At 43.0% G+C, this 11,386-nt stretch overlaps 1 protein-coding gene across 1 annotated transcript in view; it reads left to right on the top strand.

Annotated features, from left to right (window-relative positions):
- The first annotated feature begins 5,648 nt into the window (after positions 1-5,648).
- Positions 5,649-11,386, top strand: part of pax2a (paired box 2a) — a 25,920-nt gene continuing 20,182 nt past the window's right edge. The window contains 6 exon segments of the mRNA XM_056291438.1: positions 5,649-5,691; positions 7,099-7,158; positions 7,161-7,275; positions 7,772-7,783; positions 8,199-8,405; positions 8,966-9,048. Of these exon segments, the coding sequence (XP_056147413.1) occupies positions 5,649-5,691; positions 7,099-7,158; positions 7,161-7,275; positions 7,772-7,783; positions 8,199-8,405; positions 8,966-9,048 (520 nt within the window).

Genomic DNA, 11,386 nt, shown 5'->3' with positions numbered 1-11,386 from the left:
CGGAAGTGGTGTTCAGCCAGTGAGACCTAACCTCCTCGGCATCGCCGGCCGTCTCTTATGTTATGGGTCATATTTACGACTGGAAAAACGGTCGGTGGCAAAACTTCATTAACGAGACAAACGAAAAGACTACAGAATGATCCGGAGTCCGCGTGCTGTCGCGTTCAGCCAATGAGCAGTCTCCGTCACCTCGGCACAACCGCAGACTACCGCAAAAAGTTTCAGCCATAAACTTTAGAGAAATCGTTTTAGTGCATATTAAATATATATATATATATATATATATATACATACATATGTGTGTATATATATATGGCTATAAGTTTATAAAAAAATACATACCGGTATGTGCGAGCTATGCAACGCAGTCAGAGGCGTAAAGTGCACATATATCCATCATGAGGGATCATACCGGGAGCCGCAGCTCTTAGCATACCTCCATACTAAATGTCCTCTTTTATCATCCGATTGGCAAGTTTTTATTCCTCCTTTATATGACATCTGCAACACCCTGTGTTCTCTGATTTCTATTTTTCACCTTTATCAGTTCCTAGTTCATTGGAGCAGGCTTGCTTCCCCCCTTTCTGTTGTCGTATAAACCGTTTAGTTTTGCATGGTCGCTCAAAGATCTGTGACAAGCAGCGGGGAGAAGCACAACGCCCAGCCGGGGAGGGCGCACGCCAGGCCGGACAGATCTGCTGGGCTGCATCGAGGAGACGGACCATTAGACAAGGGGAAGAGCCATGCCTCACAGCGCTGGGCGATCAGGTAAGCATTTCTCCCTGCTCCTGCGTCCTCCTCCCCTGCATGCCCCCTCCGCCCGCCTCCTACAAATAGTGGTGCCCATGTTGGTTTGTTGGCGTGGTGGTGATGAGGATGAGGATGAGGATGATGATGTAACCTATAGGAACTATATGGGCAACTGAAAGGCGTGTAAAGAGGCTACCTTTGAATTACAGTATATGTTATTGCCTTTTTGCATTGATGTTTAGCGTGTTTCTGTTGCGATGCAAATGCATAGATTCTCAGTTTGTTGTTGTTTTTGCTGTTGTTTGTAATTGTTTATAATAGTAATAATAATAATAATAATAATTGTTTATAATAATGAAGTGAGGATCAGGAAATTATCTTTATGTGTGTACAATATTTATTATTATTATTATCATTATTATTATTATTATTATTGTTGTTGTTGTTATTATTATTATTATTATTATAGCCCGATAGTCTATTAATATCAGTCCATATTCAACGTTTAATTGAAAACATAGATCACAATCTAATTCACCTCTCGATTTTGGGTTTAGATTGGAAGATCAATGGCAAACAGTTGTAATGACCTAATTAATTATGGTAAAATTAAAAGCAAGTACAAAATCAATCTCTGAGGGTGTCGGGGGTAGAGTCAAATTGATATCCATCTGCTCCCATTATAAAACACATGAGCACGCAGCTGAGATCTGCAGTTTGGCATATAGCCTATATACATACATCCACTCACACACACACACACACACACACACACACACACACACACACACACACACACACATATATATATATATATATATATATATATATATATATATATATATATATATGTGTGTGTGTGTGTGTGTGTGGGGGGGGGACAGCAGTTCATACGTTAGAATATTGTAAATAACTCCCGGATATAATTCTTGTGCTTTAAATAATGGAAGAAATCAAGATCCATAGAAAAATTAAACATGTTTTAAGCACACAAAACTACAGTTTTAAACTAAAACAACACACCATGCTGCAACACACCATGCTGCAACGCAGCGTGCTGAAAATGCATGCAAACTGCAAATGATCGCATGAAAGGCCTAGCTGGCCTATAAACCACCGTGATACATAAGTTTTAATATAGTTTTTCGTTGTCAACCTATAGAGCCGTGATAGAAAAGATAATGTTGAGGTTTGTCTTCTTCTTCTTCTTCTTCTTCTTTTTTTCTACCCCACCAAATTTGACAAAAGCGTTTAATTTAAACTCGTTGTAGTTGCTGATACTGTCATAGCTGCTGGAGGCCTTCGCGTCACGTCAGCGTGCAGTACAGGATGTGACCGTAATGATTGTCCAGGAGCGGGATGAACAGCGGAGCTACCGACTGTGTGACGTCACAGCGCTTTTTTATTATTGACCGCATGCGTCAAAACGGAAGAAACGGATTTAATCTGTTAGTGTTGGAATTCATCGGGCTCTTTTTATGTGGATATGGAGATCTTCCTATTCCCTCCCTCTCTCTCTCTCTCTCTCTCTCTCTCTCTCTCTCTCTCTCTCTCTCTCTCTCTCTCTCTCTCTCTCTCTCTCTCTCTCTCTCTCTCTCTCTCTGTTTTCTTTCTTCAGGTTTTACCTTATCAGCCATTAAGACTGCAACCTAAAATAATTGTTTTGATAAAAAAATTGTTTAAAACTTCTTTTTCTTTTTTCTTTCTTTCTTTCTTTCGTTCTATATATATCTACCTAAGCACGACTGATTTTTAGCTGGATTTTCTATCTATATTGATCGAAAATAATATCTCTAACATTAGACGGACTGATCCTCTATCCACAGTTAACAGTCAAAATAAAGGGTGCTTTGTGAGCCAGGACGTGTTTATAATTGTTGTAAATATCTGAAAACCTCCATGTTCGTCAAAATTTCAAATATATCATATATTCATAACGTTTGATGGGAATCCTGAGATTACTTCCGATATTAGGTCCCTGTTATCACATACTTTGAAAGGGGGGAGAAGTCAAGACTAACAGTTTTTTTGTTTTGTTTTTTAATTATGATGCTATTTGTTTCGCTATACTTTGACATGGGGACTTCGTGCTACGTAGCAGTGCAAAGGGTACGGGGGGCAAATCGGGGTGTTGTGGGGAAATAGCAGCAGCTTTAGGGCAAAAGTGCAGTGACGTGTGAAATTACAGCCTATGGTGCTACATATTGTAGACCAGAAGCTCCCTCCAAAAAAAAAACAGAAACAAAAAGAAGAATCGTCCTCAAACTTGTCCAGAGGGCAGAACGCAACACAGCCTCCTATTCCATAACGTCCACCAAGCTTCACCACCTAAATAACAGTCCTTATATATATATATATATATATATATATATATATATATATATATATATATATATATATATATTCCCCTTCTGAATTCTGAATATCTCCCTTGTTAAAAACAATAACCTCACCATCATCACCACCACTGACATCACCACCACCATCATCATCATCACCACCACTGACATCACCACCACCATCACCATCATCATCATCATCACCACCACCACCATCTCCATCACCAACACCACCATCATCACCACCAACAACAGCAACATCAACAACAACATCAACAACAGGCCAACAATATAATAATAATAGTATTAATAATATCAATAATGATAATAAAAAAATAATAGTTTTATTTGTTGTCCTACAAATTTGTCAGGAAAATGAGAAACTGTTTACACTCGTCTCGTTGTCAGCGGACTGTTCCCCAACAATAAACCACTCAACACATATTTTTTTGTGATGAATAAAGTCACATATACAAAATCTGGCTTTAAAATCTACTTTTTGTTACACATTTATTCTAAAGTTACCGTCTCCATGCGCCGTGCTGCTACAAACACTCCGCTTCTGAAACTATATCGTTTTCCTGACACTGCCAAAATAACGCTAAACTCTGTATTGTAAAAAAAAAATCTGTTTTTCTTTCCTTTTTAAAGTCGATTTTACCTTGCAGTAAGTAGGCTTGTAGTTGACTTGTATTCACTCCATATGCATAGACCTGCCCCCCCACCCAGTTTGCAAAATAACCAATTAAGAATGTATATGACCAGATTGAAACGTCATCAATGTCCCTACTTGACTTTTGATTGAGTTCTGTCGGAGGGGATCGACTGTGTATTATTCAATTACAGTAGCTAACGCTCGACCTTTGACCCAACCCACTTCTGATCAACACCAGGCCGATCAACACCAGCCTGCGCGGTCTGGTCTGGGTGAACGAAGTGGACAGCGCAACCCATTAGCGCCATCTACAGCTCAGTGACGCTAACAGGCAGCTCGTGGGCTATTGCATGGGACTGCCAGATCACCCTGCTAAAGATTAGAAAAGTCCTGCTTCACCACATATACATTTTGGGAAAAATTATCAATGTGCACTTTTTTCAACGGCTACAATTTTTGTAAGTGTGTGTGTGTGTGTGTGTGTGTGTGTGTGTGTGTGTGCGCGCGCGCGCGCGTGGGTGACACAGATTCATTGGGCAACAGGTCCGACCTGCACGTCGTCATTTCACCAACACATTGCATGATACAAAACACATCCCAATGTGGTAAGCTCGTTTTAAAGAAGAATTAAACACACACACGTTCTCTAGAGGCATGCAGTACATAGAAAGAATCAAACCAGACAGCGTTCGCATCATAATCAGGGGCTGCTTGATTTGTGAACCAAAGTATAAAAGCTTACGACAGTGGTGTCCCAACAAAGGCTACTGAACCATGAGCGGCTGAAAACAATCTGGAGATCGCAGGTCTTGACTTTAAACAACACATTCGCTGGCTAAAGAGCTTGACACTGCTTTACCTCCCCCCCCCATTCCCCCCACCCCCTGCCTTTAATTTCCTTGATTCCTCACCCGAAAGTCTCATCATTTCCCATTTCGTCTCCCTCCCCTTCCGAACTGTCGGATGCAGGGACCTCCTCATTTGAGCTCCGGGTTTTTTACGTGGGCGAATCACAAAGTGTTGGAATCTATTGCCTTTGTCTGACAAGTCATCCATCTCTATGTGAGGGGATCTGTGGGATGGAGGGAGGAGGAGGGAGGAGGAGGGAGGAGGTGGTGGTGGGGGGGTGGGGGTGAGATCTGTGGGACTGCAGCTTTTAGAAACAGACACACGAGGAGAGGGGTTTCATTCTCAGCCCAAAGCTCCGTTTAGGCACAGCCCATTCTCGAGAAGAGGGGGACAGACAGCTACTTTCGGCGTGTCCATGTTGCCTCTGTCATCTCCGCCCCTATCTGATTAAACCCCGAGACCCGCCAGTTACCCGCCGCCGCCTCCGCCGCCGCCTCCGCCACCGCCGCCGCTCGCGAGAGGAATTTTCTGCCGCAGATTCGCGACTTGGACCGCGCACGGAGGCTCCGCTCTACACGGCCCCCCCTTCTCTCTCTCTCTCTCTCTCTCTCTCTCTCTCTCTCTCTCTCTCTCTCTCTCTCTCTCTCTCTCGCTCTCTCTCTCTCTCTCTCTCGCTCGCTCGCTCGCTCGCTCGCTCTCTCTCTGTCTCCCCCTCCATGATGTCATTTAAAGAAAAATAGTGACCCGCTTTTAGCGAATGTTGCGGCGACCGGTGCGCGCGGGTCATGTTCTGCACCTGACAGCCCGTCTCTGCAGACTTCCTCCTCGAACCGCCGACAGAGTTTGAACAAGAGGGGAAACTCAGCTTCTCCCCACAACTTGTTCTCCCTGCTGCAACGCGAGGACGCTTTACACGGACAGTTTTGCACCGATCATCGATATCTCTCTCTCTATATATATCGATATATATATTTTGTTTTTTTACGTATTTAAAGCTGCATCACCAAGGCGAAACGGCGACCTCGGTCGATTACCTGTCTTTCCTTTGCTATCCCATGGATATTCACTGCAAAGCAGACCCCTTCTCGGCGATGCACCGTGAGTAGAGTCTTAGTATCAATGCAAAAAAAATTTTTTTTAATTAAAAAATGGATTGTAAGTTTCGTTGCTGTACAACTATATGGCACGCTTCGCTCGCAATTAATTGGTCAAAAAACAAAAAAGGAAAAAAATGTAAGCAAGAAAAAAAGGTGTCATAGTTATGACAAATTTAGCGTATATGTTCATTTATTTCTGCCACTGCTTTACTGTTTTACACCTGCATTGAAGGAGTATTAATGTGTTTTAATGATAGCTTTCCTCCCTTTGTCTGCAAAAAAGTGCACTTCTTTAATTCCCATTTTTGGAAGTTTTGTCAGTCAAGTGGGCAAAAAAAAAAGATTTTATCTGCACGAGAGGTCAAAAGTAATAACAGTGTGAATTTAAAGAAATAACTGAGCAGTGTAAAATGCGATTTAGGGTTTATACACTAATATGCTGTTCGGAGGTTCATTGATTAAAACAGGAATTGAAAAGGGGCCGAGCCAAGGAGGCCAAAGATTATTAAAAAAAAGGGAAAAAAAGAAGTGTGAGTTAAATGGGAGGAAAACACCAGGAAAGCCTTATTTGAATACAAAGTGTGTGGGGTTATTAGCCTTGTGGAGAAAGTTTCCTGGCGTGGACGAGAATAAATAGATGTAAAAAGTAAAGTGCGGGCTCCTTCCCTTGTATTTATTTTGTGTGATATGGGGGCGAAGCAGAAGCCGGAGAGTCTTTTAATTATTTATTCCTCTCTATTGGCGCTATCCGCGTTTGTAATACGAGTTATCAAAGCTCTTTTTGAATTATTTACTACAATTGTGCGAGGAAAATGAAACAGCTTGAAACACAATATGGACACATGTGTCGGCTGGCTGCTCTCGGATCAGTAGGCCGAGCAAACATGCAGGTCGTTGTTTCATGCTTTTTACAGGCTACTGTATTTATCTTTATTTTATTCCACGTCACCTTAGCTTGTTTTATCTCTTTCATTCATTTAGTCACTCACTGATTTGCAACAACACATCACAGCTTGCTGATCATCTGTTAACAGCGGCTGCAATAATAATAATAACAACAATAATAACAACAACAATAATAATAATAATAATAATGATAATTTAATACAAATAAAACATCAAAATATTAATATACCAAGACAAGAAAAAAACCTAAATGAGTCATTTCTGTGTGCGTGCTCGCGCGCGTGCCAAGGCTAGAATCGAATACATGCGTGCGCATGTGTGTGTTACCGCTTAACAACAACAAAAAAGGTGGTGGTGGTGTGTGGTGGTGGGGGGTGGGGGGTTATAAAGTCCTGCGCTATCTCTTCTGTATGTATGTAATGTTATGTCTGTTGGTGCGTTTGTGTTTGTGTGTGTGTGTGTGTGTTTGTGCTGTTGTATCCCATGCAGGGCATGGCTGTTGTATCCCATGCAGGGCATGGCGGTGTGAACCAGCTAGGCGGGGTGTTTGTGAACGGCAGACCCTACCTGACGTGGTGAGGCAGAGGATCGTGGAGCTGGCTCACCAGGGGGTCAGGCCGTGTGACATCTCTCGACAGCTACGGGTCAGCCACGGCTGCGTCAGCAAAATCCTGGGCAGGTACGGCGTGCAGAGCTCGCGCAGAAACCACACCGTGTCCGACATAAATCTCCTGCCCGTGCGTGCGTGCGTGCGTGTGAGTGTGTGTGTGTGTGTGTGTGTGTGTGTGTGTGTGCATGTGCACTCGCAGCTGTATTTAGCATCCGTCATCGGTTATTGCTGCTTTTTTTTTGTTGCTTGAATTGGGAAGATTTTATATCGATCGTCCTCAGCTACCCTTATAGCCACACGTGCGTCTGCTTTCAAAAATGGGCAAAATTATGCCCCCCCAAAAAAAAAACCAAAAAAAAACTACAACCCCTCCGAATAATGACAGACGTGCTCAGATCTGATCATTTCTGCCTCCTTATTCGGAGTCGCTCGACCCCTTGTGACTCCCATTTTACAGTGTACCTGCCGTTGAATTCACCCTAAAAAAAAAAATGTGAAATTTGCCACTGCTATTTTGGGGTAGCACGACTGTAAAGAGATAATGTCTTGACATATCTTTTTTCAGCTATCAGGAGGAGGATTTCAGAGGTATTTTACTTCATACAATGTTTGTCACCAACATTTACCAACACATAGGCCGTGGTGGCATGTTGTGTGCATGGTACTACTAACTAAGCTTGTGAGGACTGGAAGTGTAAAGGTTTAGACCTCCTCTGAGCGAGATAATGTTTTATATATCTGGCATTGTCACATGTGTTGCTTCCAAACGTAAATGATTGTCTCGGACAATCTCCAATTATCAGTACGTTAAAACCATCAACGTGGTCATGTGTAGCTAATTTCTTTGCTGCCACTCAAGAATGTTTTTATTCTCCCCCCCAATAATTTCAATCTTATATCCTCCTCATAATTTAGACGTGTAGAAATTGAACCCCCTCACCAGATGCTTTTGCAGCTGTAACTTCAGCCGATAGGACCACTCATCCTGTTTTCATGTGTAGGTACTATGAAACCGGAAGTATTAAACCCGGGGTTATTGGTGGCTCCAAACCAAAGGTCGCGACTCCGAAAGTAGTGGATAAAATTGCAGAGTATAAACGCCAGAACCCCACCATGTTCGCTTGGGAGATACGGGACCGTCTCCTGGCTGAAGGTGTCTGCGACAACGACACCGTCCCCAGCGTTTCGTCCATCAACAGGTAGGTGGACCGGCTACCGGCTATAGACTGCACCCCCCATACACACACACACACACACACACACACACACACACACATATATATAATATATATATATATATATATATATATATATATATATATATATATATATATACACACACACAGAAGTTTCAATAACCTCGACACAATGCGCGGGAAATGCATGTTCAGGCTAAAACGAAAGAGAGAGAGAGAGAGCTTGGATGACGCGGGTTAAAATGAAACAGCCTCGTAGCTATAGAGACGTACCCAGTCCCGTGTGCGCCTGTTAGACCTATAACTGCATCTCAGCGTATATATTGGGGGCTATAGTCTATCCGGGGTGGTCTCAGAGGTGCAATCCGACCCCTCCAAGCCCTCCGCAGTCAGAAGGGGCGGGTAGGGGGGGGTGGGAGACTGAGGTTGGGGGCCAGGAAAATCACATCTGTCTCGATAAAAACCGATCGATACCGCGCAGTAACCAGATCCAGCGGCAGAGGGAAATACCTCGCGTGCCGAGTCGCTCAATACGCGCGAGCCCGCTCCCTTTTTTTTTTCAGATCGAGGCCCGCGTGGGACTCGGCGGATGGAGCGAAACATGGGAGTCGGAACTGCGGAGCGGTGCACAGCGGGGCCAACGCAGGCTGCCCGCTTTACATTATAGTCAGATCTGCCCTTCGAATTAAGCGAAATACCTCTGGATATTATCACGGCTCGGGCTGATAAATTACAGAGATATTATTATTATTATTATTATTATTATTATTAGCCGGAAAATTATTATTTCATTCAGGAATTCGACGTCGTTCTCGCACACGACGAGTAAACGAGGCGGAGGGGAAGGCTGCGTGTGTCAGATGGCCGACAGGGGACGGCGACGATCCTGGCGGATGTGCGTAAAAGACGCCCGAGTCGTGCGTACGAGCGCGCATGATGAACTTTGGTTAGGGAGCAGCGTTGCATAGAGCCGGCCATCAGCATTACACTTTAATGAGCCGAGGAGGGATCACAACTCTGCGCACAACACGCAGCCGACTCAATGGAGGAAGGGGGGGAATTTTTTTGACAAAGGTTAAAAAAAACGGCTGTCATTAAAAGGACAATTAAAAAAAAGATATGCTTATTTATTTGTCATTATTTTGATGCGTCGCTGTTGCTCATTATACCAAGATGAGGTTACAGATGGGAGTTGTTGATGAGGGGGGAAAAATAAAAAAAAATTCCTGTTTTTTTTTAAATAAATTATGCAGGTATTATCAGGACACATGTAGCCTGGTTTTTGCACATTGGCTGTGTTGGTAAGTGAAATGTGCAGCATCCGGTTTTACATGCCAGGATGAATGTGAGCAGCATGGGAACAGGGATGCGAGGGGGAAAGAAAAGAGTGCTCTGAAACAAAGTTGCTCTCCGTTCCTAATTATTAACTCCAGTCTGTGTGCCAGGGCTCGTATATCTGCGTTTTTAGAGGCCTTCTCCCTGATTGAAATCATCAACCATCTGCAGAGAGGGGCTTTATACTTACTCTCTGGCATATTAAGGATTTTTTTTTTAATTTGCTCATATATATTCATATTGAAATGCATGCTGAGATGTTGTTTATTGCTAAATCTCCTCAAAGAAATACTACAAAACAAAAAGCGAGCCAGGAAAATTGGCTTTAAAATGTGCCTCTTTTTTACAAGCTTAATGTAGGCCCTTCTGCAGTGTATATATATATATATATATATATATATATATATATATATATATATATATATATATATATAAGTAGTTTAAAGGTGCAGTGCACAGTTCCTCTTGTAGTTTTTTTGCAGAAAAGGAGAGTGAGGAGAGGGGTAGGGAGTGACGGAGGTTGGCTGGCGGGTGTGTGGGGCTGAGGCAGTATAAGGGACCACGGTGGTCTCTGCGGTTAAAAAGCTGACCTCTCTGCTCTGTTGACTGGAGAGGATGTTCTGGCTTTAAACACATTTTTCCTGCATGAATTATTAAGGATTACACAGAGGCTGGGTTGCACTTTGTTTTGTAGCCACAGAGAGGAGTTTCCACCCACTTCATCATGCCCAGTGGACACAGGCAGGCCCACAAGGCCCTGCACGTCATTCAATCACATCGATCCGCAATTTAATATTTCTTTGGAGAATTTTTTTTTACACCAACAGCCAAACACCGGAGTCGTTAATTCATCCATCCAAATTGTTTATTCAATATCAACAACATAGACTTGAAACAAAGTCCTTGAATTTATGAGGTTCCCTCAAGTCATGAGGGTCAGATAACCGTTTGTGGTGCGATGTTAGAAATTCAAATAAAATATTGATGTGTGCTTTCCTGAGGAGGAGGCTGCTAGCCTTTGTTGCTCTGCCTGAAGGGGAGAGTATGGAGGACACGTGAGATAGTGAGCAGAATGAAAAGAGTCTGACGTACATCTCACCCCTGAGCATGGGGACCCGTGCTAGCCTCATCCACGATCGGTTGCATATAAGCGAGACACTGCGTGTGCATTTGGAGGGTATCACACGTCATTTGACATTATCTGCAGTCTGTTATCAGCACGTCTCTCGGCCGTGTGCATGGGGTTGAGCTCTTCCATGTGGGATTTTTTTTTTGTCAGTATGCAACAATGCTCATTATTCAATTATCTCACTTTCGTCTACGTATCAAAATATAAATGTAGTCATGGTATAATGTAATGCGATCATGTCCTGTAAGAACTTAAGCCGAGCTCATGTAAATCTGGCTGCAGCGTTCCCATTCACTACAATAATCCTGAAATGTACTGCTGTAAAATAATCTGCAAAAATCTGAAGTCTCTGCAAAGACTCCCTCGGTAATGTTCTCACATAAACAACTCCAAGGTTATTCTGACAGCTGCGCTTTCTTCCTTTCCTTCTTTTGCTCTCTCTCTCTCGTTCTTTCTTCCTCTCTTTCGTTCTGTTCAACACGCACCACAGATTAAAAGACATCGGATGTGGCGGCAGTCT

This window comes from Lampris incognitus, chromosome 13 (assembly GCF_029633865.1).
Source record: "Lampris incognitus isolate fLamInc1 chromosome 13, fLamInc1.hap2, whole genome shotgun sequence".
Lineage (NCBI taxonomy): Eukaryota > Metazoa > Chordata > Actinopteri > Lampriformes > Lampridae > Lampris > Lampris incognitus.
The sequence above is the reverse complement of the archived record's forward strand: the minus strand, read 5'-3'. Positions and strand labels throughout refer to the sequence as shown.